Source organism: Terrapene carolina, unplaced genomic scaffold, assembly GCF_002925995.2.
Source record: "Terrapene carolina triunguis isolate 2854851 unplaced genomic scaffold, T_m_triunguis-2.0 Scaffold68, whole genome shotgun sequence".
In the NCBI taxonomy this organism is placed as follows: Eukaryota; Metazoa; Chordata; order Testudines; family Emydidae; genus Terrapene; species Terrapene triunguis.
In genome coordinates this window covers 38,393,215-38,420,818 of record NW_020664419.1, presented here as the reverse complement: position 1 = coordinate 38,420,818, position 27,604 = coordinate 38,393,215, and the positions used below count along the sequence as shown (strand labels likewise).

The 27,604-nt window shown below is 42.4% G+C and overlaps 1 protein-coding gene across 1 annotated transcript in view; it reads left to right on the top strand.

The window, feature by feature from the left end:
- The window catches only part of CPED1 (cadherin like and PC-esterase domain containing 1), a 200,018-nt gene that overhangs the window by 19,935 nt on the left and 152,479 nt on the right, over positions 1-27,604 (top strand). The window contains 2 exon segments of the mRNA XM_029910837.1: positions 17,231-17,337; positions 20,953-21,028. Of these exon segments, the coding sequence (XP_029766697.1) occupies positions 17,231-17,337; positions 20,953-21,028 (183 nt within the window).

Genomic DNA, 27,604 nt, shown 5'->3' with positions numbered 1-27,604 from the left:
TCTTCCAATTTAAGAAAGCCCTGTATGACTGTGTACAGCAGCTTTGTACACAAGCTCTGCTTCTAGCAACCAACTCTGGGGAAGATCAGGTCTGGTGCAGATGGTGGGAGGAGTGAGATTGTGGAGCTTGCACTGAGCAAACCTGAATTAATTTTGGCCTGTCTCCATTTCTGGCTGAGGCCAGGGAGGTCATTGTGGCTAATTCCCCATCTCTCTCTTGGTATTATTTAGCCCTTTATCAACATTATTACCCCTGTAGTAATTATTTAGCCCTGTGGTAGGCAAATGTTGTTATTTCCATTTTACAGATGGAGACATTAGGACAAAAGTTAAGACTTGACTAATGCCACAGGAGTCACTGTCAGAACTGGGATGAAAACACATGTTAAAAACACATCTTGCTCTAAACCTGTATCTTAGTCCTCTAGATTGCTTCTCGTGCTACTGAGCTTTTCTTACCCGGGACCTGGGGCCACATGGGCTACTCAGCAGAGGATCCAGTTTAGTTACAAACATCTGGCCAGCGGCAGGGAGAGAGCTTGCAAAACCACTAGTTTCATCAGCACAGCCAGCGCAATGCTTTCTTCACAGCTGCTGCTTAGTCTGGCAAGGGAACTACAGCCGGGGGTTTCACAAGCCCCCAAGACCATCCCATGGCAGCTATCAGTGGTACCATGAATAACCCATGGCCAATTCCTCACTGTAGCACTCAGTTTACATTTTCAAGGCCACATCAAAAGCAAGAGGGCTAGGAATTTAATTTCTTAAATGAAAATTGAAATTAGAAATGAGGAGGGTAAAGGACTGAATAGGGAAAACACAATGGTTTCTAAAGATGTAGCTGATTCCCAGGATGATGAATAAACTGGCTGTGGCCCAGTACTTGGGCGCCTAGACAAAGAAGGGTCAAGATACATCTTTCTTCTAATGCAAAATACATTAAGAGAAGAAATCTGTATGAATGTGGTCCTGGGGGCCACATGGAAAGCGCCTCTGGATGCTCCCATCCTTTCCCCAACTTGATGGCAGTTTCCCCACATTAACAATGCATGTTGGTAGTGCAGCTACAAATCGAGTATAGCTGGCCAGAATGGGAGAAGCCAGAAAGCAAATGCTCTATGCAACATGCTTCCCTGAGACAGGGACAATTTCAGCATGAAAACATGCCTAAAATAGTACCAAGAGTACAAGAAACATGGGCATAAACTAGTCAGATTAAAAGGATTAGAGCTACCTCGTGAGTTCAGACTCCATCAAGGACTGTAGGCAGGATTAACTGAAATCTTCAGTCTTTATTTTTAATTGTCCATAGTATTGTTAGGAACAACGTCTTACTTCTGGACATTCCAGTCACCAGCCAGTTTCTGTGAAATCAGATTAATTTTGGCAAACAATTTTAAAGACACAAAAGGCCCAGAGGAAAACTGCTGTTCTGTAAACATCTGGTTGCCATTTTCAATTACAAGGACCAACCCACTTAAGGAAGTATAGGTTTTTTTGGAACAGGAATGAGACACTGGGTTTTTTGTTCTTTGCACATAGTGGAGGGTAAAGGAAATGTCAGGACTAAAGAGGTCACTAGAAGCTCAGCTTTTATAAATAAGAAAGTCTCTGAGAAAATTAAAGTAAATTGAACCCAAGTTCTAGCACTGTAAACAACCCTGTTGAGTTAAGGTTAAATAAACATGACTAAAGACCCAAGCATGCCAATAAAAGCACAAACTCTCTCCTGTCATAAATAAATGAGTCATTTTAATATTGTGCAAAATAATGACAATGAAGTTGGTCACAAAGTGACTGTGTGCGTGTCACAGTCTAAATAAAGAAAATCTTCTAAGGTTTCCTCAAAAGCATTGTAGGTTTGGTTAACTAATGGCTTAAAAGCACATCGGACACTGTACAAAATATATTAGTTTCTTAGGGCAAAATTTATGTCGTGTGTTCCTGGCAAAGCTTTGTCAAGTAAAAACATACATTTCAAATGTATACTGTTCTCCTGTCTTTCAGCAGAAGAACTTTGTAGACTCAATGCACAAAAAAGGCTCATAGAGCTGTAATAACATCCATCAGAGTTTACCAAATTACTAGCATATTTAAGGCGTTTGTTCCACTTCATTATAATGAAAGCTCAATGTGATTTGAGAAAAAAATATGTTACAAACACAAGAAAATAACATTTTGGTCACTCTTATGTTGCTTTTAATATTGCTGCTTGTCTGTTTGCTAACTATTATTAAGTGTGGGTCTGATCCCATACCACTGATGTCAATGTAAGTATTGCCACTTATTTCAGTAGGAGCCATATTAGTCCCTAAAATACCCATATAATTTTTATTCTTTAATGGGATTCTGCATTATCATGCTAGTGTATACTAGCATACTGTGTACTTTTCAAAAACATATTCATTCTCCTTGCTTATTTTGAACAGAACATGTTGTCGTTTCTTTAACCTAAGCGCACTGAAAACATTTCTGTAGATCATTGTTGAAATAGGGTGGAAAAAACCGTCTGTAAAATAGTAAGTTTTTAAAAAATAAGATGAGCTGTTTGCCCCAAAAAGGGAAGGTGTTTACTGATTATTTCAAAATAATTTTGAATATTGCATTTTACCAAGTTAAAAACAAAATTACAAAAAATTTATAGTTACAATAACAATGTACATTTCTTGGAATATATATTCCAAACTTAATCACATGCATGAGTGCATCCCAGAGCCAGTACTGTGATAACTTTTATGTTGAGTTATAGCTTAAAACAATTACAATATTTTAGCAGTCTGAATACACTAGCTAAAATTAATACTTTTCTTGAACAAATTATGCCATGTTAACAGATATGAAAAACAACATTATCCAGGCTGTAAAGCGGGGCTATGGTCTGAGACTCCACTGAAATTAATCAAAATATACCAGGAATGAATTATCCTAGGTGGTGTAAATACATGTGATTTACCATGTGGTGTTCATGTGAAAGTCCTTTAAATTGGGGTAAGGATTAATTTAATAAATGTAGCAATATGGTAAGAAAATTGCAACAACAAATAGTATACTAAAATAGCATGGAGCTCCAATCATGTGTACTGGGACATGTGCTCTTCAACATACTCAAATAATCTGGAAAAAGGGGTGCACAGTGAGGTGGCAAAATTTGCAGATGATACAAAATACTCAAGATAGTTAAATCCAAAGCTGACTGCGAAAAGTTACAAGGGAATGCAGTAAATTGGGTGACTGGATGACAAAATGGCAGATGAAATTCAATGTTGATAAGTGCAAAGTAATGCACACTGAAAAACATAATCCCAACTATACATATAAAATGATGGGGTCTAAATTAGCTGTTACCACTCAAGAAAGAGATCTTGGAGTCATTGTGGATAGTTCTCTGAAAACATCCACTCAATGTGCAGCAGCAGTCAAAAAAGCGAACAGAATGTTGGGAATCATTAGGAAAGAGATAGATAATAATACAGAAAATATCATGATGCCACTATATAAATCCATGGTATGCCCACATGTTGAATACTGCGTGCAGATGTGGTCGTCCCAACTCAGAAAAGATATATTGGAATTGGAAAAGTTCAGAAAAGGGCAAAAAAAAAATGATTAGGGGTATGGAATGGCTGCCATATGTGGAGAGATTAATAAGACTGGGACTTTTCACCTTGGAAAAGAGACAACTAAGGGGGGATATGATAGAGGTCTATAAAATCATGACTGGTGGGGGATAGTAAATAAGCAAGTGTTATTTACGCCTTCTCATAACACAAGAACTAGGGGCCACCAGAAATGAATAGGTAGTAGGTTTAAAACAAACAAAGGAAGTATTTTTTCACACAATTCACAGTCAACATGTGGAATTCCTTGCCAGAGAATGTTGTGAAGGCCAAGACTATAACCGGGTTAAAAAAAGAACTAGATAAGTTCATGGAGGATACGTCCATCAATGGCTATTAGCCAGGATGGACAGGAATGGTGTCCCTAGCCTCTGTTTGCCAGAAGCTGGGAATGGGTGACAGGATGGATCACATGATGATTACCTTTTCTGTTCTTTCCCTCTGGGGCACCTGGCATTGGCCACTGTCGGAAGACATGATACTGGGCTAGATGGACCTTTGGTCTGACCCAGTATGACTGTTCTTATGCTCTTAGGGGTCAATAATATTAATAAGAAGCAGGTTTAAAACAATAAAAGGAAGTATTTTTTCACACACTGCACAGTCAATCTGAGGAACTCATTGACAGGGAAATTGTGAAGGTCAAAAGTATAACTGGATTAAAAAAAGAATTAGATAAATTCATGGAGGGTAGTTCTATCAATGGCTATTAGCCAAGATGATCAGGGACACAAACCCAAGCTCTGGGTATCTCTAAACCTCCAACTGCCAAAAACATCTGGCATTGGCCACTGTCAGACAGGAAACTGGGCTAGATGGACCATGGGTCTGACCCAATGTTACTGTTTTTAGGTTCTTTTGTAGTGTATTTTTCAACATTAACCTTATTCAATATATGAACCAAAGCCAGGGCTCTAGTGTGGACTTTGCAAAGAGCCTGACAATGTTCTGTTAAACATATACATTCTTAAAGCGCCATATACTACATTTACCGATAAGGATGTTCATTTTTCATAAAATATTAAGTCCTCCATTGAACCATGTTTATTATACTCTCACAAGCTGTAATTTTAAAACAGAATCCTGAATATTTTAATATTATATTGAAAATCATGTCAAAAACCCTGGATGAGTGAGTATATAGATGTAAAGCTGGCTTTCATAAACAGATGTTAAAAAAAGAAAAAAAACTTGTCTAACTTATTTAGAAACCAGTACCTTTGAGTTATGCATGATGTTTCTCAGCTTTCTGGAAAAGTTTATTTATACAGAAAGCCAACTTTAATGAAAGTAATGGCAACCAGTAACAAAAAATAACTAATTATATCAATCAGTCTTTGCAGACAACTCTCCTGTGGCTCTGGAGCTGCATGCAGCTCTTCAGAAGTTAATATGCGGCTCCTTGTATAGTCACCGACTCCAGGGCTAGAGCTACAGGTGCCAACTTCCCAATGTGCCAGAGGGTGCTCACTGCTCCACCCCTGGCTCTGCCACAGGCCCTGCCCCCACTCCACCCCTTCCTGCCCCCTCCCCTGAGCCTGCTGTGCCCTCACTCCTCCATTGGTAAATTCTGGCTCCTTCGCAGGCTCAGGTTGGCCATCCCTGCCCTACGAGATTGATATTTGACATGCTTCTAATTGTTAGTACTCCAACATAATATAACCAAGCAAAAATGAGACAGATTGCTAGATATTTCGCATCTTATTTTTGAAAGGATCTCAATCCAGGCTTCAATTTTACAAGCACAATTAGGCGACCATTGGGGCCTTTTCTGAAAGTCAGTCCTTTAATATAAAACTAAATGTCCAGTCTGCCACTTGTTATCAAGCAGTTATCCTCCCAGAAATGGCTGAAAGTTGAGAATGAAAACACACATCTTTCACCTGGCACTTTTCAACCAGAACGCCATCCTGACGGAGGTGGAAAAGAGAGCCAGCTTTAGGAAATTCTGCAGTTGTCCAAATATGAAGAAAATCCACATTACTTTCAAGAAAATCCCAGGCAAATAGTATAATATAGATTTGGGTGATGTCTATCTCGCTGCCTGCATACTTCTGGAGATTTTGAAGATCACCTGATTTACAACATAAACATTCACGTATCAGAGGAGTAGCCGTCTTAGTCAGGATCTGTAAAAGCAGCAAAGAGTCCTGTGGCACCTTATAGACTAACAGACGTATTGGAACATGAGCTTTCATGGGTGAATATGTCGTGGTATTCACCCACGAAAGCTCGTGCTCCAATACGTCTGTTAACATAAACATTATAGCCCAGATGGAATATTATGGAGGAAATATTGACAAAGTCACTCGTTCATAGCACTATTCAGATCAGTGGAAGTTTTGCTATTTACCTCCATTGGTGAAAGATCAGTACCTAAGTTTCACTAAAAATTCTTCAGGGATGATTTTACTATAAAACCACGGAGTTCATATTGTATGGAAAATATGTATGTGGAAATAGCATCTACATTGCATAACTTTCACATAAACAACCCCCCCAGAAAGATAGTTCAGAATGACAAGGAGGAGAGAATAAACTTAATTTAAAAATGTAACTGGGGAATATAAGAAAAAAAGGAATACAATAACTGGGGAGTTGTCTTTGTATTAGCCAACACCAATTCCAACACTTGTGTGTAGCCTTGGTATAATCACTTGGCTTATCTGGGCCTGAGTTTTCTTATCTGTAAAATGGTGATAATGATACTTGCCTACTTCACAAGGATATTATGTGGCTTAATTATTTAATATTTGTATATTGGTTTTATGATGCATTATGCCAATATTTTTAAAAAACATTATTTGCACAACCATAATCTAGGGTTGCCACCAAGCCATTTTATACTATCTTGGCTTCTTGTAAAAGTGATAAAGTAGCCAGCTTTTTGTTTTGAATCAAATAAAAATTAAGATAATGTATATGAATAAAAAAACCCACAGACCGTGGATGTTATTTATCACTGGAGATCCTCGGTACTCTCTCGGAGGTGCAGTTTTCTCATCTTTGGGGCCTATTCCTTCTACCATTGAAGTCAGTTGCAAACTTTCATTGCCATCACTGGAACTTTCTTAGTTTCTTTCTGGAGAATAGTATCTTATTGATAAATGCTGTGCAGAAAGTAGTTTGGGAATGCCAATATGCTAAGAGCATACCATAGTAATCTGAAGGTGCTGAGTATCAGGATAGAAGTGGAATACCAGAATTGAGTGTTTGGCTTGCCCTGATGTCTTTGCCAGTGATTCAGTGTGGAATGTTTGCCTTTTATTTGCGATGAAATTCCTCTACAGGTCACAAAATATTTTTCATATCCATCTTAATGTAATGATGAGTTCACAGATAGTCAATGGTGAAGGCTACAGCTCAGAACAGTCATCTCCTGAATATGAAAATTCATTGGTCATGTGATATAGGTAACGGGCTGGGACAGAGAAGAATTGGGTTCCAGGCCCGAGTCCCTCAACTGTGGCTTTGCCAGAAGCCCTGAGCAAGAGTCAGTATAGAGATGTGCTGGAGCAGATCAGGAACTGAATTGTGAATCCCCTTGCTCTGGGGGAGTAAGTAATCTGTGCCAGTCCTACACCAAGCACAGTACAGGAACTCGTCGCTTAAAGCTGTAGTTCTGTTCCTGACAAATGCCACTTTAAGCGAAATGACGTTAAGTGAATCCAATTTCCCCATAAGAATTAATGTAAATAGGGGGGGTTAGGTTCCAGGGAAATTTTTTCGCCAGACAAAAGACTATATTTTATCTATCTATTTATGTATATGTGTATGTATGTGTGTGTATGTATAGATATAGATCTATCTATCTATCTATCTATATATCTATACATACACACATATATATATACATATACATAAATAGATAAAATAAATATATTTATATAGATAAATATATCTATACATAGATAAAATAAATATAGATAATATATATATATATACACACACACATATACACATAGTATAAGTTTTAAACAAATAAACTAATATTGTACACAGCAATGATGACTGTGAAGCTTGGTTGAGGTGGTGGAGTCAGAGGGTGGAAGAGGGAGGGATATTTCCCGGGGAATGCCTTACTGCTAAATGATGAACTAGCACTTGGCTGAGCCCTCAAGGGTTAACACAACACACTGCTTGCTGCGCTGGTGCCTGGAGCCAGCCCTGTGTGCGTGTGTGTGTGTGAGAGAGAGAGAGACGCACATTGACCCTTTAAGTACGCTGACCCCACTCTAAGAACATTGCCTTTTTAAGTAGATCAGCAATTTGAGACAGCAGCTGCTGCTTCATCCTGAGCCCTGTCATGTCTCCGCCCTGCTCTGTGAAGATGGGGTACAGGAGCGGGGGGAGGAGGACACCCTGATATTAGCACCCCTCTTCCCCCCTTGCCTGCACAGCAAGCAGGAGGCTCCCGGGAGAAGCTCCAAGGCAGAGGGCAGGAGCAGCACACGGCAGTAGGGAGAGGGACAGCTAAACTACCCGGCAATTGATAGCCTGCTGGGGGGCTGCCGCACAGGGAACTTAGGGGAGCTGATAGTGGGGCTGCCGGTCCACCCTAGTTCCAAGCCCCCACCAGCTAGCTCCAATGGGATGCTCTTTCTGCAAGCAGTGGGCAAATCAGGCGGCTGCCAAACAACATTATAAGGGAGAATTGCACAACTTTAAACGAGCATGTTCTCTAATTGATCAGCAACATAACAACGAAACAACGTTAACCGGGATGACGTTAAGTGAGGAGTTACTGTATGTCCTCAGACGTACCAGATTAGCTGGGCTGGGGGACAGGGGAGGTGTTGGACAGAGCTGAGGCACCACTCCTGCTAATCCACAAGTGTAGGAGAAGGAGTAGTGCGGGGCCTGGCAGAGGCTGCGCTCCCTGGGAAGTAAGAAGGCTCTTTCTCCCTTCCAGGGCATGCAAAGCAGCTTCCAATTTAGCCTGCAGTGTCCTGGTACCTTAGCCTCTTCTAAAGGGTGTTTTCTTTCCCAGTCAGAACACTTCACTATAATTTATACACCAAGATTTCAGCCTGAGTTAATGGGTAAATAGATGGTGTTTAGAACTGAGTTAGCTATTTCAGTTGTACTAGAACGTTGCCTTATGGAAGACCACAGTGGAGTCTCAACAAATCAGATGGAGCATGTAGTGTGAAATCGTGAAAAAGAATTGTGCATAGTTAAAGTCTCAGCTGGCACCTGGAATGCTAACAAATAATAAATATAAACCTCATAATGTTCCCTCAGGCTAATTTCCTAGTTCTCACCACTGAAATAACAACAATAGTTTCTTCATAGTCACTGTAGTGAAATTTGAGTTGATGATACTTGCAGACCTCTAATTTCAGTTGTCAAGTTAAAAGAAATCCACTTGGAAAGCAAGAATTCCCATAAATCAGAATTAATTTGAGGGGACAGTCCCCCAGGTGTGAAAAGTTCTTCAGAGGAAATTCTTCAGAAGGAAAACCAAGGACAGAAAATAAAATAAAATAAAAAAGGTCAGGCCAGCAACAGTGAGAAAATCTGCAATCCAACAAATGGCATTAAAATCTTTATAAAAGGGATGCAGACAGGCCACCAAAACCAGCAATGGATAATTTTCACTGGACTGAATTCAGTAAAAACTACACTGGGCATGTCTTCAAACGTGGACATCCTGTACCACAGAGAAATTCTTCACTTGAAGCCCATAAACAAAGTAATTGGGCTTTATGTTGCTGTCTTGTCCGCCCCATAACCTGAAGGCAGGCAGCAAAACAGTAATGCAGTCCCTCAGTAACCCTATCTGGTAACTACAGCAGTTTAGGGGCTTGAGTAACTGCCCATCCACCCCTTTGTGTGTTGACTTTGCTGCAGACACAAGGCCTACCCCATAAGAGAGATTTTTTTAAATGAAAGATTTTAGATGCTTAAATTTTGGCAACCTTCAGAAGAATGTATCCATGCACTGCGCTGCTGTGATAGGGACAGAGGTTTTGATTCCAATCAGCTCTAGTTTTTAGGGAGCCACTACACATTATTCTAAAAAAAAAAAAAAGTTATTTTCAAAGAGAATGTCAAAAATGTATGTGAAAATCCAATAGGGTTTTAATATGTCAGAGCTCAACACAAATAGCAAAAAAAAATAATTTTTTTTTTTCTGAAAACCACTTCTCAAGTCTCATGACATTCAAATTTGCCTGGAAAATTACCTTAAATGTTGGAGCAGCAGATTTTCTAAAAAACTAAAATAAACTGTTACTGTCTCCTTAGGCTTGTATGGAATCTAAAAGCCTCCAATTTATTTATTTTCTATAACTAGTCTGAGGGGATATGGCTAGGTAGTGTAGGCCTCAAATGTAGCTTTAAAAGTGGGGGAGGGGAGGTTTTACAAAACCGTAACATTAGTAGAAATGTATTCATGTAATTTTTAATCATATATTTCAGTGGAAACCGATTTAAATGCTACTCCTGGGAGAATTCTGCACTACTGTGCAAAGCAGAATTTGTGCAGAATTAATGTTCTGTGCAGAATTTCCTTTTCTCCCCACAGAACTGGTGCTGCAGAGCTGCTGGCTACCAGTAGGGGGCTGCTGAACCCGACAGAGCCCAGCTCCACAGCTCACAAATAGAAGACACTGCTGGGGAGAGGGGTCAGAGCTGGAGGATCCCAAGCAGCTGCAGTTACCTGCATGCCCTGAAGGAAGAAGGTGGCATGCAGGAAACTCCATACAAGTCTGGGACCCAGCATCAGGCTGTTTCTTCCTCTGGATCCCTGGCTCTGGGGAGAGGGGTGCAAAGTGTCTGGGTTGGGGGGCCCTGTGGCTGGGCTCTGGGGGGTTGCAGTGAGGCGGAGTGGTTCCCTGCTGCCCCGGAGAGAGACGAGCGCCTTCGGACACCAGAGTGGGCGGAGCTAGGGAGCTCTGAGCCCAGAGGTTCAGGTGTTGCCCCAGAAGTATAAAGGCCCAACCTCAGGGCTTGCTGGGGAAGCAGCTGCCGGGGACGCCAGATGCATCTGGCCTAGCTCGCAATTTGGAAAGCCCAGCAGCCTGCGGAAAACCCAAGGACTGGGCCGACCTGCCCCGTGCCAGCTACCCAGAGGAGTTGCTGAGCCTGCCCTGCGCCAGCTACCAGAAGGAGTTGCTGAGTCTACCCCTGGCCAGCTATCCCGAGGAACCCATGGTACTGGACCCCCCTGAGGACACCACCCTGACCCAGGTACCTCAAGAGGGGGAGTCTGGAAGTAGCCCGGGGGCAGCCGATCCTAGTCTGGTTGCAGCACTGCCAGAACCCATGTCAGTGTGTTACAGCCAGGATCCCCACTGACTCTGCAGCAGGTCTTCTGTCGCTGATAGGCCCCCGGGCCGGAACGCAGTGGAGTGGGAGGGCCTGTCCCCCCCCTGCCACCCAACTCACGGGTGGTAGTCTCCCCCTCTCTCAGGTCCTTTGGAACCTAGGGCTTGGGCCTACTGTTTATATACTGTTACTGCTCAGACCCTGCCTGAGGGTCCAAGTGCCTGCCTCACCATTGCCCCGCCCTGACCTAGGGCCTGGCTTGCCATTATATACTGTTATTGCTCAGCCCCTGCCTGAGGGTCCGAGTGCCTGACTCCCCATTGCCTTGCCCTCACCCAGGGTCTGGGCTCACTGTGTTTATTTGTACCTTCACTAAGGCCATAGAGGAAGACTCCCGCGGCCGGACTAATTCCCCACAAGAGCTATTCCCAAAGGTCATGAGGCGGTGTGGTTCCCTGCCACCCCAGAGAGAGATGAGTCCCGGCTAGCCTCTCTACAGGGGTGTGTGTCTGGGCGTGGGGATGCCCCATGGCTGGGCTCTGGTTGGTAGGGGGTGCGGGTGTCTGGGCTGGGGGGGTGTCCTGCAGCTGAACTCTGGGAGGTAGGGGTGTGGGTGTCTGGACTGTGGGATCACCCTGTGTCTGGGCTCTGGGGGAAGAAGGGGTGTGGGTGTCTGTGTTGTGGGGTCACCCCATGACTGGGCTCTGGGGGAGGAGGGGTGAGGGTGTCTGGGATGGGAAGTGCCCCACAGCTGGACTCTGGGGGAGGAGGGGGTGCGAGTGTCTGGGCCGGTGGGGCCCCGTATCTGGGCTCTGGGGTGTGTATGCGGGTGCTTGGCCCCCTAGCTGGGCTGGGGTGGGAGGATACAGAGAAACAGGAACTGGTTTGTCGTAGGGGTTTCTTTAACTCTCTGCTCCTGGAGAATTTTTGTGTGTCTGGATTGTTACAGACATAGTTGCAACAGGTATTTTGAAATAAATTACCAAAATAATGTAAACTGGCATGGTTATATAGTGTTATTTTGACAAATAAAATATACAGAACTTTGCAGAATTTTAAAATATTGTGTGCAGAATTTTTAATTTTTTGGAGCAGAATTCCCCCAGGAGTAAAATGCAAACATCTTCATGTAAGGCTTCAACTCAAATACAGCATTATTGTGACAATGCAAGAGAATTCAAAAGTGGAAAGTAATTGGAAACTATAAATAAAAATGTAGCTGGACTAGTCTTTTCATTTTCAAAGCTGAATGAAGTGCAAAAGTAATTAGCATAAAGGGTGAACAGTATATTAGATTTTAAAAGTTCTTTCATTTTTAATAATCCAAGATGTTGGCAGTAATACTGGGAAGGCAATTTCAAAGTATATGATTTAGATGACACTTTCTCTTTAATTTAAAGCCAATGCTAGCTTGTGTGTGTGTGCATTTTGTATTAAAATAGGCAGAGGCTGAGCTATGTACCTAACTTGTTAATATGTTATATAGACCAATTTGTACCAATCTGGGCCCGTTTCTGCAGCCATTCCATGTTGAAAATCCTATTGTTTTCCATGGGATCCCATCTGCAGAATGTAAGGCCTTCAATGTAATTAGCCAAATGTGTTCCAACTCACAAGGATATAATGTGATAATTGCAAGGCTGGGAGCCAATCAGATTGCTCCATTTTATAAATCCGCTTTCAACTTCCTGAGTTCTGACAGGTACCTCTCCAGTAGGGGGTCCATGGAATCTGTTTGCTTTAACCTTAAAAAAAAATTGTAGTAAGATTATTTTCTCACAGTACAGAGTCTGATATTCTTGTTCACTTTGACCTATGATACCAGAAGTCAAAGCTCTGTAGAAGTCTTTTAAAGCAAATGTTAATGTTTTCATTAGTCTCTGCATTGCTGTTTCCACTAGCTGCTTAATATTTCTTCCACTCTAGAAGCCCTTCTGATCAAAGCATGTTTATTTTTCTACTCAGATTAGTTCTTTATACATCTCTGCTTAATCACCATCATAGCAGTTCTAAGTGGTCAGTTCTGAGTACAACGCTCATGAGAACAATGTTATCTTACTACCACCTACTCTCTGGATGAAAATGTGGATCTGTATACTATATCAACAAGATGGAAAGCAGGCTATTGGGTTATGCTTTGTATGGCAGGCACCCTGCCTCAGCAAGAATGAGACTAATTAAAGGGGGCTCTGAATGGAAGGTGTAAATACTTACTTACACTGAGCTTGATCCATGTGCTAAGCGTCTTTAACTCCCACTAATTCCAGTGGGAATTGAGGGTGGTTAGCACTTTGTTGGATCTGGGACTGAATTAATAACATAAGACCTTCTGGGCCAGTTCTATGCACAAACTTGTGCTGGTTGAACTAAAGGTGTGATGTTGCACTGATGTAGTTAAACTGGTGCAACTTTGTGTCTGGACACTTTTACGTCTGTTTAAAACAGGCTTAGAGCAGTTTAGCTTGTCCTTGTTAAATAAAAGGCAAGCTACACTGCCATAAACCAGATTTAAATCGATGGAGAATGTTCACACACAGTTGCATTAGTTTAACTAAGTGGGTGCAGCATCACACCTTTAGCAAAAATGGTGCAACTTGTGTGATTAGACAAGCCCTTAAAAAGCCTGATGTAAGTGCAATGTGAGCTTTGTTGCTCCCCAGTCAATGCAGTCCCTCTTATACAACCCTTGTCTAAGGGAGAGAGATGAATGCATTCCATTACTAGTTAACGGGCCAAATGCTGCTCATCCTATGCAGATAGATCCACTGAAATCAGTTTAATGAGGCAAGCAGGATTTGGCCAAATGTACATAAAGCCTTTTGAAGAAGAAAAGATCTAAACAAATCATTAGTAGCTTTTTACTGTTCAGTCTTACTCATATAGGTTTTAAATGATTAAAAAGTTAAATATCTTTTTGAACCCTCTCCTTCAAATCCCTCCTCAGAACCACACTGTGATGCCGACAGGAAATTGCCACTGGATAATGGTTAGAGAGAGGGCTAGTGTGGAGGTTGTTAATATTCATTTGTTTAAATGTTTGGAAACATCAAGGTTATGCACATATGGCCTGTGTTAACATGGGATCATATTACTGTTACCCTTGTCCTCCCTTCTTCCTTTTCCTGGGTTGTTTGTGAACTCACGTATTGTCTTGCTTTAAATTAGATGGTAATCTCTGAGGTAGGATCTGGTCTTATTGTGTGTTTGTACCATGCCTACCACACCAGCGCCACCATCCCAAATGGGACATTTGGGTGTTGCCGTAATAAAAATTGTAATAATAACCTCTTCAGTGCCCTGTTGCTTTACACTATCACATGTATAACATAGCGGCGGATCTATGGTCTTGTGTATGTACGCTGCACACCTTCATTTCCCACTGAAGTGTTTGCATGCATGATGGGTGACATGGGACAATTTGCAGCCTATGAGTGTTCATATTGGATTCTGCTCTGGGGTGAAGCATCTGTAATAACAAATATGTATTTTAATTTTTACCGTAAAATCAAACAAAAACAGTTGGTAAACTGTAGCTGACTAGAGCTTTATTGGTCTATTGGAAGGGCCAATGTCATCATCACCTTTCGGTCTGAAGCCAAGATACAGTACTAAATAGACACCCCTTTTGGGGAGTATAGTGTACTCCTTTAGGTAGGTCCTCTTTCAGTTCTGATTGTGCTGCTTTGAAGTAATGCATGCTTAGATGTCTAATTATCCTAATTGCAAACATAAATAATGGCAGGCATACAAAGCAGAAGCCCAGCTGAGCCTGAAGATTTGTCCTTAAATGTCAAGAACTCTGTTCCTAGGCAGTGGGATTAGAAATGAGTATGGCTGGGGCTATCTTTGTCTGAGTCTTTTTTTTGTTTTGTTTGTAAATACGTCTGGATCAGTCTGATGTGTCCTAAAAGCAAACATTTTGCACTATAGTATCTTTTTGAGGCTGGGAGATGTAGCAATATCCAGAGAAGAGGAGATGAATTACATCAGAGATCTGGTAATTCCTACTCCATCCCTCGGTTCGAACACATCTAGACATTGTTTTATATTCAGTTATAATGATTCATTAAAATGTGTTTACTAGTCAGAGACTTAACACTGTGCTTATCTGATAATTATGACTGGTGAAAATCACAGTATTAGTTATTAATGCTATACATCTTTTACTCTAAAACAAAGTATTTCTTAGTATGTTTTTTGTTCTCTGAGTGTGAGTTTGTTTGTTAGTTATATACGTCCCTGGTGTATCTACTTATTTTTTGTTTGTTTCATAAAGGGGCACCTACTCAAGTCTCATACCCAAATTTTACTTACCTCTAATGCATTATTTTTATATAGTATTATTTGTTTTCCTGATGTAGAAATAGAATCATTCTCCAATAATGAATGCAACGTAAATAAAACCGGAGCTCTTAAGCTTTGTAGCCCATTCACTAAAAATAAAAGGTGCTAGTTTGCTTTACAATCATGGATGCACATTCTACACACTCCTTTGATATTAAATTTGGGCCATCTCGCCAACCCTCTCACAAATCCTTCAACCAGCCTTGTGTTTGGTGATGGGATCATAGTGGGAAATAATTACATTTTGGGGAGGAAAGGCTGCAAAAAATTGTTATGCAGAATGTCACAGGGGCCAAGCCTTTGGGTTGACTTATACAAGTAAAGGGTCCTACAGACAGCATGAAATAAAATATATTTAATGTTTCCAACTGTGAAGGTAGGAACAAAAACGAACCTGCACCACAATAGTTAACAAGAGTTTAGCACCATTAGATTAAGCCAATTCTGGCTTTAGTTTCCACCTTCCGATTTCCCTTCTGACTGCCCCTTCTGAGATTCTTGTTTGTGTCTGGCTTCCTGTGCCTCAGGTGCTTACCCATTTAGTGATTCTCTGCTCCTGTGCATTCAGCAGGGCTTGGCTAATTTGGTTGTTTTAAAGAGACTGGGCCAGTCTAAATTGCTCAGAATATCTGTGAGAGAAAACATGCCAAAATTTGAGTTGCATATCTAACTCAAAGGGCCAGATACAGAGATGATGCATAAGGTGGTATAAATTAGACAACTTTAGCTTAGAGCAGGTCTACACTAGAAGCGCTACATCAGTGCAGCTGCACCAATGGTTTATGTCTTTTTCACCAGGGCCGGCTCTGGCTTTTTTGCCGCCCCAGGCAAAACCGCCCGCGGGTGGGAGGGCAGCCGGAGCCCTGGGAGGAGGGCGGCGAGCCCCGGCGGGGGCTCCGCTCTCCCCCTGGCGGCCGGGAGGAGGGCGCCGGGGGGGAGGGTGGCCAGAGCGCCGGGGAGAGGGCGGCGAGCCCGGCCGTGGCCCCGCTCTCCCCGGCGGCCGGAGCGCCGCGCCGCCCCCCTCCAGGTGCCGCCCCAAGCACAAGCTTGGTGGGCTGGTGCCTGGAGCCGGCCCTGTTTTTCACACCCCCGAGCGATGTAAGTTAGATCGATTTAAGCAGTAGTGTAGAACTGCCCTTAGACAGCTTTAGACTTACTTGTACCCACTCTTCCATTGTGTAAGGGAGTGTAAATTGGTGTAACTTACTGTTCTATCTTCTTCCAAAATCAATGTCCCATCTCTGACACAAGTGTTGCTACCCTGCTGAGTGGTGGCAAAAATCTGGGGTCTTCTGGGTCAGCTTCCCAGTGGGGAAGGAAATCAGTAACTCAGAGTCTAGATATATTCCAAGTATAACTTGCTTGATTTTATGCAGCAGTCCTGAAACAGAGATGGTGACAAATGGTATGCTGACAATCTAATGCCCACTTTCCAGGAACTGAGTCTAGCAGAGCAAACCGTCTTGCTGCTTCCAACAGCTTCCTCTGCACAGAACCTTACAGCCAAATCAACAACAATAGAAGCATTATTTGCAACACTTAAAATTAACTAACTCTCAAAGAAAAAGAACTTGGAAGATTATATGTGACAATGACATTTGGCATAAAATTATACATGCTGGGAAGCTGGGTGTGGAAAAAGAGCAAATTAAAGCAGGAAGGGAGCTACTCAGCTTTAATTTAACACCTTCCACATCCTTAATGTATAAATTACACCATCTTAGATCCATGCATCAGGGGAGGGCTGTGAGAAGTTTTACATACACCTCCTAATGCATCAGCTCTGAATTTGTCCCAAATCCTGGAACTAACAAAAAAAAAAAAAATTGTGGTGCTGGATAGAAAAGCAAAGCACCCCACCCCTACTCCCGCACTTAGTAGTATATTTAATACTCTGACAAGTCTGCTAGTCCTCGTGATTTGGCTCTGTATATTTTTCTATTGAGGCTGAAATTGCATAATATTTTTTCTCAATATGTTTCTGTTCCTTTTCATAGGCAAATTAAGCTCTTGGGATCTTCTGATTTGCTTATCTTCCAGTAAAACCGATGATACAGACTGCTTTCCAATAGATGACTTCCATAAGTTAGAATTATTCCAGAAGGTAAAGTATTGACATGCCATCTTTTGTTTGGAATACCCCACATTTTCAGCACCCACTAACAAAAATAGTGTTCACTTATCTATTTATGGTCTAAAAATGTGGTTCATTAAACTGTAAAGCAGAGCTGTGTTTCCAAGTTCACTGCCCACTCAGGGATGTTTATCGTATATCATATTTGCATTCTTGTAGATATCCTATCCAGAGATCAAGAGCAATGTCTTAATGCTTTCAATTTGTGTGTAGTTTAATATGTTGATGTTCATAGACATTGAAAATTGTTACAGCTGGATGTCACGGTTTGCTCTTTCCAATCTGAGCTTCTGGACTCTATGCCATACTCAAAATTCAATTGTCATGCATCACAAGAAATATAGAAGTAAAAGAAAATTGTAACAAATGTCTCTTTGAGAGAAGAAACTTTAGGAATGCAGAAAAACAGCTAGAAAATACATTCAGAGTGTCAGAATGACTGGGGACCAGTTCAGCCAAATGTAAGCAGGAGTTGTGCCACTTATGCAAGGGCTGGATTGGCTCTAGGAATTAAAAATATATATATATATACGGTGTTTATATATAATTGTCATTTTACAAACATAGTTCAAGCATCTCTCCAAACAATGACCCTGGTCCTGCAACTGGCAGCGTGCGGATGGACTGCTGCGCCCATGTGGAGTCTGAACTGGAATCCTTTTGGACCTGCATGGGCACAGCAGTCTTGCACACATACAGTCAATTGCAGAATCAGTGCCAGTATGAGCTAGTCTTCTAAGCATGTCTATAATTGGCCCTCACTTTTTCCACCTGAATTTTGAATATTTTAGGCACAAGTTAGGTTACTTAGTTATCAAGGTACCTGATTAAATATCTGACTTGCAGGTGCAAACATCTAAGTGACTTAAATTGCGCAGTTATTTGCACCTGCAAAATTGTGGGAACAAAAATGCATGCCTAATTTGACTCATAATTTCAAAAATTTTGCACAAACAATAATTGCAGGCACAAAATTGCATTCTGAAAAATAAAGGTGCACAAGAATGAAAGGGTCTTCTGGAGGGGTGGATTTCTTCCACAAAGCTTATTAGTGATGACAATATCAAGACTGGATTTTTTTTCTAAAATGTGTGCTTTATGAATTATTTTGGGATGCTTCTAGGGCCTGTGCTATACTGGAGGACTGACTAGATGATCACATTGGTCCCTTCTGGCCTTGGAATCTATAAATACCCTCACTAATTCAAGAATAGTTCTTCATCTGGCATGTTATACCAGTACATATGTACCGGTAATTTGTATTTACTATCTGATTGGGATCTTGATCCTGCAAAGGCTTATGCACATGTGTAACTTTACATCTAGGAGTGGGGCGACTCTTAGGACCAAGGGCAGATTTTTAAAAGTATTTATATGCCTAGAGATGCAGATAAGTGCCTAATGCAATTTTCAAAAACACTGAGGTGCCTAACTCCCAGCAACTTTTGCTTCGTAGGGTTTTGCCATGAGAGTTAAGCACCTAGGTGCTTTTAAAAATCCCCTAGGTGCCCATCTGCTTCCTTAGCTGCCTAAATACCTTTAAAAATCTGGGCTGAAGCCCTTTGATTGCAAATTCCTTTAAGTGGGGACAGTATCTTCCTTTACATCTATGCAGCACAGAGAACCAGTTTGGCACTCAATGTTTGTTTATTTAGATTTACAATAAATATGTACAGAAAGCACCTAAATTTGCCAAATATTAAAAATATGATCAAATCAAAAGTAAAGGGGAAAAAAATAATGACAGTGGGAGGCCTATTGCTCGCGCCGCCCCATCCTACAACAGTGGGGCAGGAAAAGGTGCTCAGAGTGAACCTCATGTGGGGGTTGAGAGATGTACCAGCCACCTCTGCATAGTAGGTTTTGCCTGCTCTTGCCTAATGGGGTTTCAGCAAGTCTACCAGGTGACTCCCTCATCTTCAAATGCCAGGGAAACAGCCACCTGATTTATTCTGAAGATCTTGTGGGAAAAGAGCCTCCTCCCATGGCCCAGGACAACAGAGCTAACTCAGGAGTGGCTTGTATACATATATTCCTATTAATGGGAATTATGCACATGGTTATATAAACAGTTTGGCCAAGATTTTCAAAACTGAGTGCCAGAGTTAGGTTGCTAAATTGATATTTAGGGAATTAATGTACTGGCCTGGTTTTCAAAAGCACTGAGCTTCTATTCTGCTGCTAGCACATGCTCTTGGAGTATAGTGATTTCCAGCACACCTAGAGAAGAAGCCAAGTGCCAGCAACAGTCAGCTGCCTTTAGCCCAGGGCAGCATTTCTCTATCAAAATTGTATTGACACTTAATTGAACCGGAGTGGTACCCACTATCATTCATTTGAGCTATAATTGGCTTTATTGAAAGCCAATGTCTTGCTAGTAGTAGCAATACTGAATATTAGATATGTCACGGCACATTATGGGCCATCCTGCAACAAGGTAATGTAGAATGGGGAAAAAAATGAGCAGTGTTACTGATAAATCATTATCCATATAAAATCACACTGGAATCCAGTACCATGAATATGGTTATGTTCCTCTGCGAGCCGGGCTTAGCGGAAGGATGCCATCTGCCAACTGTTGTTTAGAGATGGAATGATTACCCCACGGAGTATGCTTTTGTATGATATTTTACTACTAATTCGTAGGGCCATAAGCCCACATAACAGAACAATTAGCAATCAGAGCATTGGAAATATCTCTTGGGTATCAGGTCACTGAAGACAAACCAACCTAATGCCTTTGAAATTGTGATACATTTGCTTTCAAAGATATTTAGGGACATAGGAGTGATATCTCAGGCAACCTCATTGTATAATCCTGTTCATAAATTCACCAAGCTCCATCTTAAAACTAGCTAGGTTGCTTGCTCCCACTACTCCTGTTGGAAGAATCTCACTCCTCTGGATGGTTAGAAACCTTCTTCTAATTTCCAGCCTTATTTCTCCATTAGGTGCCTTAGTAAATACATGACTGCTGACACAGCCTATGAATCCATCTGACCATTGTAGGTATTTATAAGTATCCCATTACTTACTATCGGAGTACCTCAATATCTTTACTGTATTCATCCTCACTACATGCCTGTGAGCTAGGGAGGTACGATCATCCCTAATTCCCAGATGGGAAACTGAGGCATAGAGAAACTAAGTGATTGCCCTGGGTCACAAGGGAAGTCTGTGGCAGAGCAGGAACTTAGCATAGGTCTTCCACATCCCAGGCTAACACTCTAAACATTGGATCATCATTCCTCTCTATGTGCTCTTTCTGTGCTATGAATGAGGGTGATTGATAGACATGTAGAGGAGCAAGAAGCTTTGGAGGCAGAAACTGTGGGGGTGACAGAATCACAGCGTTCAGGAGGAGGAAAAACAGTCTGAAACTTGCCTTGTGGTGATTGTGGAGGAGGAGCTCCCACCTCAGAGTTCTATTTTCCAGGTCACAGGGAGTCATAAATCAATGTTGACATCAATAGGAGTTTCACACATGAGGTGTCCCTGATAAAGTATACGAGAAAACATGCAGGGCTTGTGAAAGACAGTGCATCTACTGGTGAACTCACTAGAACATCTCTGTATTATTTTCAGGTAAATACACTCCCAGAGATTCAGCACTTGCTTTGCAGAAAAGAAGGATTATGCCAGATAATTAGAGCGTTCCCAGGTAATCCTCTATTTTGTTTCAGTTTGCATAAATGTTGAAGATCCATTGACCTGCTTAGTAGTGAGGCTGATACTGTGTGTGTGTTGGAGGTTTCATACTTGTATATTCTTTTTTCATCAACTTTTAAAAACAAGACAGAATACGAGTGATAATCCATTTCAGACATCTCTTGAAAGTAAATTGTAGTAATAAAGGATCCTTTTAAATAAAGTTGCTGTATCATTTAGCAGACTGGAAAAGTCACGTTTTTTTAGAATACAAATGTCCTGTTTGTCAGGCTATATTGTGTTATTCCATGTATTGGTGTTTTACCCTTCACATTCTTGGTTCAATGAGATATGTTTATCCAGTTTTATAAAAATGTTGTGGCATGAAGAAGGAGTAGGAGTTGGAGCTTAGTTTCCAGCCCAACAGAGTTTACTGATAAAAAAAAGTCTTTGTACATTAAGTTCATCAACCAGAAAAATTCAAAGGTTACAGGCCAGCTGCCAGAGAATCCTAATTTACTATGGGTGAAATTCAGCCCAGAGCAGGGGCCCTGCACAAAGCCGTATGCTCTATGTTAATCCCTAGTTAAACCCTATGGAGGCAAATTCTGATCTCGTTTACACCAGTGAATATCTAGAGTCTCTGGCACTATTCTGGATTTACACCATATAACTGAGATCACACTGGCCCGATGCTGAGTGCATAACTATGTCTTAAGTGACGCACTGTCCCTAGTGTGAGCCCTTCGCTCTGGGATGTGCATTAGAGGGTAGTCTGATGTAATACAGATTTTAGACAAATCAGAGTAGATTTGTCAAAGTTCCAAGGATTTCAGAAATTGAATTCATTTTGTAACAGTCTGGCTTTGAAACATTTTGGTCAGCTCTGTTATGCTGTTTGGGCAATGGCCAATTAAAACAGTTTTATTATTTTGCTGCCACAAAACCACAAACATAAGAGGCACGCACCACACAGAGAGATTTCTCCTCCAAGTCATACTCTTTAATTGGTGTCCATAAATTGTTGTAATAGTCATCTCATCGCACACACGGTGTATGAGACTGACCAGTGCTCTGCTTCTCTTCTAGGTAAGGGCTATTTTTAAACATCTGATTGATTCCTTTCCATCTTTATATCATCATTACTTCACTAGATAAAGGGCCTGGTCTTGAGAGATGCTGAAGTCCCACTGAAGACACTGGGAGGTGTGGGTGCTCAGCATTTCTCAGGACTCTGGCCCTTACTCACATAGACTGTGTCCACAATGCAGGTGTGACTGCAGCTCAGGTAGGCATACCCACACTAGTTTTAGCCTCACCTAAAATGGCAGTGAAGACACGGTGGCATGAGCTTCGCCATGGGCTGGCAATGTGAGTACATACCCAGGGTCCCAGGAGAGCTTGTACAGCCTGTACTGAAGCTTGTTCCCCCATGTCTTGCCTGCTATTTTTGACCAGACTAGCTACATTCAAGCTAATGCAGCTATGCTTATCCAAGCTGCAGTCACACTCGCAGTTGCATTATAGACAGTCTCAGTGTCTGATGATGATTTTGGCAGCTTATAAAGACATGGTCAAGTAGTGTAGGCCTCTAATTTCAGTTTTGTAAACAGATTTTTATCAAAACAAATACAAAAATACATGTCTTTAAGATTTTTTTTAAATGTCTGGCTGTTTTTAATCTAAATGTTCCCCTGAGGATTGAGAAACCAAACAGAATAGCATTGTCCTGCTCATGAGAACCAGAAAGTGAGACCAACCAGTGTGGATTCACTGTCCAAGAGGAGCGACAGGCACAAAATAAACCAGCACCATACATGGTGAAAAGAGAGGGGGTTGATCCACCAAGTTTTCAGAGCCCTCCCTGCCATCCCAGACAGCTAGCTCTTTCCTCCTTCCTTTCCTTGTCCCCATTTCCTGACAGACTTTTCCTCCCAGCCCAGACAGCAGAATTGCCAATAGTCTGGATTTGGCTGAGTTGGCGCCTGGATTCCCTACACAGGGAGGGACAGTTTTGGTCAATAGCCAGGCTCTCCCTATGCAGTAGCACATGGGACTTGGTTTTTTTTAAATCAGACTTGGCCTGCTGCTCCTCTCATCTCTGCTTGTGGGGGAACTCATCCGTTCCTGTTGGAGATGGCCAGTCAGCTTGTATTTTTCACGTAGTCAGCATTTAAAGGGTGTTAGCTGTGTAAGAGAACAAGTAAAATGCATGGTTGGTACCCAGAGGAGCTTACAGTCTACTAAAAGACAAGATGAGACAGGGCCAGGGGTGACAGTCAATGAGGCTGAGCGGATGGGTTCACAGCTGTAAGATTGTGTTTCCGTTGAGAGGTTATGCCAACTTCATAATGCTTATTTCCTTTTTGAAATGATGTATTTTAGTTATAGCTGTTACTAGAGCAGAGGTGTAGCTATGTAAAAGGAGGGTTGTTTGCTGTTGCTTTAAGAGTGCCTGCAAGGACACAGTCTCTGTGAGTTGGTTCAAATGTGTTGTTAACAGGACCAGACTCTGTAGTTCTTGTTTCTTTGTTTTCCCCCTTCACTGTAAAATAGTGTAACCAGACTGAAAACACATTTGTTCTTTGTGTATGGAAGATCATCAGGGGAGGGCTACTGGGGAGTTCTGTATGGGGTGGGAGAAGGGAGGCTGTGGAGGGAGAGGCAGGGGTGACAGGGAAGAGGTAGGGTGATGAGGAGGAGGTCACAGGAGTGTAGGAGGATGTGATCATAGAGAGTGGGTAGGATACAGCTAGAATGAGAGGGAAGGGTTGGGATGGAGCAAGGTGAGAGAGGAGGAGAGTTGCTGGATGCTGGACAGGTAGGGCAGTGGGGGAGGGGATTATGCATAATATTGGCAGTGGATTTTACAGTCCAGTGTGGAAGACGTTGGTTAATATCAGGAGGCTTGGGCTGGGAAGGCTGGATCCTTCTGCTCCTTTAGATGGTGGCGGCTGGTTGTAGGAGTCTCTGGGGAGGGAGCTTTTCAACCTGCTGCTCCTGCCTGCCTCCTGCTCCATGTGCATGTGATGGGCTGGAGCCACACAGTTGTCCGGACATAGCTGCTGCATGGTCTGGTGGAGGTTCAGGAGGAGGCCCTAACACTCACCCCTCAGCTCCATGGTTCTGCTGTTGCTGGATCTGGTAGGCAGCCACAGGGCTCTCTGAGATAGGTGCCTTTAAGGGCCACCTAAGAGGCTATTCCTGGCTGCTTCTGGCTTCAAATTTGAGGATGACTGGGGAGGGTATTTAGGATTCTTGGGCCCAGTGCCCCATAGAAGCTGCTGTATGGTCAGAACTGGGTTGGGTGCCATGGAACTCCCTCTCCCTACAAAAAGCTAGACAGATAGAGAAGGAGAAGACTCAGAGAACTGGAGAGAAACCCCATGTCCCACCCTGATAGTGGGGCCTGGGGAGACCCATAATGCACACACAACCTTCTGTCTTAGAGAGTTTTCCCTGGGAAAATATTGGGATTGTTGGCAGCAATGAGATGGACTCCCTGACATTCCTCTTGCCTAAGCAGTCCAGCCCAGCCCTCTGCAAACACACTTTACATTCTTTCCCCAGGGACCAGCCTGTGCTGTTCCCATCTCTTTTTTCAGCCAAGCCAGCAGTTGTGTTTAAGCAGTACCTTTGCCGCATGCAGGTTTGCTTACCTCCCTGATTATGGTGCTGTGTGCTGGGCCCCTGTTGGAGTGGCTGCAAGATACTGTACACTTGCTTCCCCTCCCTCGGGACAGCTGGCAGCATGCTCAGGGTACTCATTCACTCATGTGGCATGTTCTCTAAACACCGGCTAGCTGCCACAGCCTGTTGGCCTTCCCCAGGCCCTTTGGTGACTCAGTGGCCAAAATGTTACATAGTGACATGACCAAGGGGTGGAGTGGGGCACACTGAAATCATGAAGCCCTCCGCTATCCTCTAATGCTAGCTTCTCCTCCAATCCCATTGCTGTAGCAGGCAGGTGGCTAGCAAAAATTAATTGTGGAGTGCTAGTTGTTGCTTTTCCCTCCTTTGACTTGAGGCATGTTGCCACCTGACGTGAGTAGCTGAGGTTGGGGGGCAAGGTGGCATTCCTCACCTTCTCCTGTTATCCCTTGGGCCACAGTTGTGGTTTTGTAGCAGCAGGTGGATGGCTAGCAGCAATTGTCTGAGAGGCATGCTGCTTATTGCTGTTCTGCTCTGACTCACTACCAGCTGCTCTGACTGTATGTGTTAGGTCCCCTCTAATTACTGGGCTTGGATCCAAAGTTCTGCCACAAATCCACCCTTGGGAGCTTTAAATTATAGATTAAACATTCTTTCCATTTTAATAATCTAAAATGTTAGTGACGGGAGTGTACATTTTCAAAAATAGATTTGCTTTTGTTTGCCAATGTGCCTTTAAAAATGTCTCCATACAAGTAGGCATCACAATGTTGTGGCTGTGGGCTGTGTGCTATGATGCTCTTTTGAAACTCAGGAATGCTAAACCTGATCTATTTATGTATCTATTTTTATCTTATTTAGATTATAAACTCTCTGGGGAGGGAATTATCTCTTACTGTGTATCTGTGTATCTGTACAGTGCCTAGCACTGATCTCAGTTGGGGCATTGAGGCAAATCTGTAGTAATAATAAATAAATGTGATGTGTTTTGAAAGAAAAAAAGTTTAAAAGAGAAATGAGTTTAACTACTTAGTCTTTGCTCATGTACCATACAGTCATCTACTGGGTTATTAGGATATCATTATGCATGCGGCTTTTAACGTTGTGCCAACTTTTTCATTATAAGTCATTTTTTCCAGAGTTTAATAACTGGTCTGTAAACATTGGTTTTGGTATGCAGCATGGCTCACATAATCCTAACCTAAGAGGAAGTTGTTTTGGAAAATATCAAGCCAGTCAATCTCTCTTTTTCACTGTAGTTATAAGTGTGTTACAGGAAAAAGGAGATGTTTGAATGTAAAGACTCATTTTTCTGCATGTGTCACTCAAAACAGAATTTAAAAACAACAAATGTGGCAGGTTATTAGTCCATAAGGTGAAATAATTTGCTGATGATTTTTAGTAGTAGTTTTGAAATAATGAGGTAGTAGATAGTCATGGCTGTCTTTCTCACTCTGAAAGTTCACAAATATTATTTAGAATGCGGTTCAGTAGGTTTTAGCCCATGAGTTAAATTCTTTTCTGTCTAGATCTAATTGGCTGCAAACTGGGTTTTTCTTCAGTCACATTTTAGATAATGATTACCTACAAAAGTCATTTGAAGTGGCTCAGTTTTTGGGAGCTCGACTTGAGATACCTTAAGGGGGGCAGATTTTCAGAGGGCGGGAGCTCTGCACTTTTTAAAGATCACATTGGAGTTCAAATCACAAGTCAGTTTTGAAAATTTAGGCTGAAGTATTTAAAATAAGCATCTTTTTTCGCTTGGCCTAAGCCACAGAAATGTGCACAGCACAAAAAAGCTAAAAGCATGTTCAAGTAGTGACTAAAATGGTAAAAATCAGGGGTTAAATACTGACCCCACTGAAGTCAACTGGAGTTTTTCCATTGACTTCATTGGGGCCAAGATTTACCACATGATTTTTTACATTGTTTTGCATACTCAGTGTCTCCTTAGTTTTCAGAGGCACCCATTCTCGTCGGATGTTTCAAGACATATGATATATTTCATCCTTAATGGTACATTTTCTTTCACCACCTTAGGGTGCCACTGTTGGATCATATAAAATCATGGATCTTTGTTTCAGAACAGTTAACCTCTTCATTGAACTGCATTGCAGAAGCCATTTGAGTGGAATGGGCCTTTTTTGCTTGATGAGCACAACCTACCCTCAATCCATTTTTATTCCTAGTAATTCAGTGCCTCATGGTCTCTGTAATCACCACTACTTTTTAATTTTTTGCACCTGAATATAGCTGTGCTGCCCTAGTAGCAAACCAGGGAATAAACTGCTAATCTAGGTTGCTTTCCTGCACCCACCACATCATCATTTTAGTATTCCCCAGATTAAATTTCAGATAATTTGCACTCATCCATGCCCTAATCTCACTAAAATGCTGGCTAAAGCAGTTGACTGCACTCTCTAGTAGGGTAAGCAGGTGTCCAGTTTTGTACCGGAACATCCGGTCGAAAAGGAATCCTGATGGCTCCAGTCAGCATTGATGACCGGGCTGGCAGGCTCCCTGCTAGAACTGCACCGTGGCCCACACAGCTCCTGGGTCCGGAAGCAGCCAGCATGTCCAGCTCCTGGCCTTAGGGGCTGCCAGCGGGTTCTGCTTGGTGCCCCGCCTCCTGCCCGTAGGCACAGCTCCCATTGGCTGGGTCAGGGTAGGGGAGGAACTAGCACCACTTACGAGCTCTCAGCAGGCGGCTGTTGAGGGGTCGCGTGGCGCACACTTCTCCTACTGCTGTCCTCTTCTCCTCGCGCTCCTTGTATGGCTGGGCTGGGCTGGAGCTGCAGCACGTGCCTTGCGATGAACCGTGGTCTGTCGCCCCATCGCCGGCACCCAGGAGTTGGAGGTATGTGTATCCCCGTCTATGAGTGCTAGGAATGGGGCTGCACCCCATCCCCCTCAATGCATCCGTCCCTGTCCCACCCCC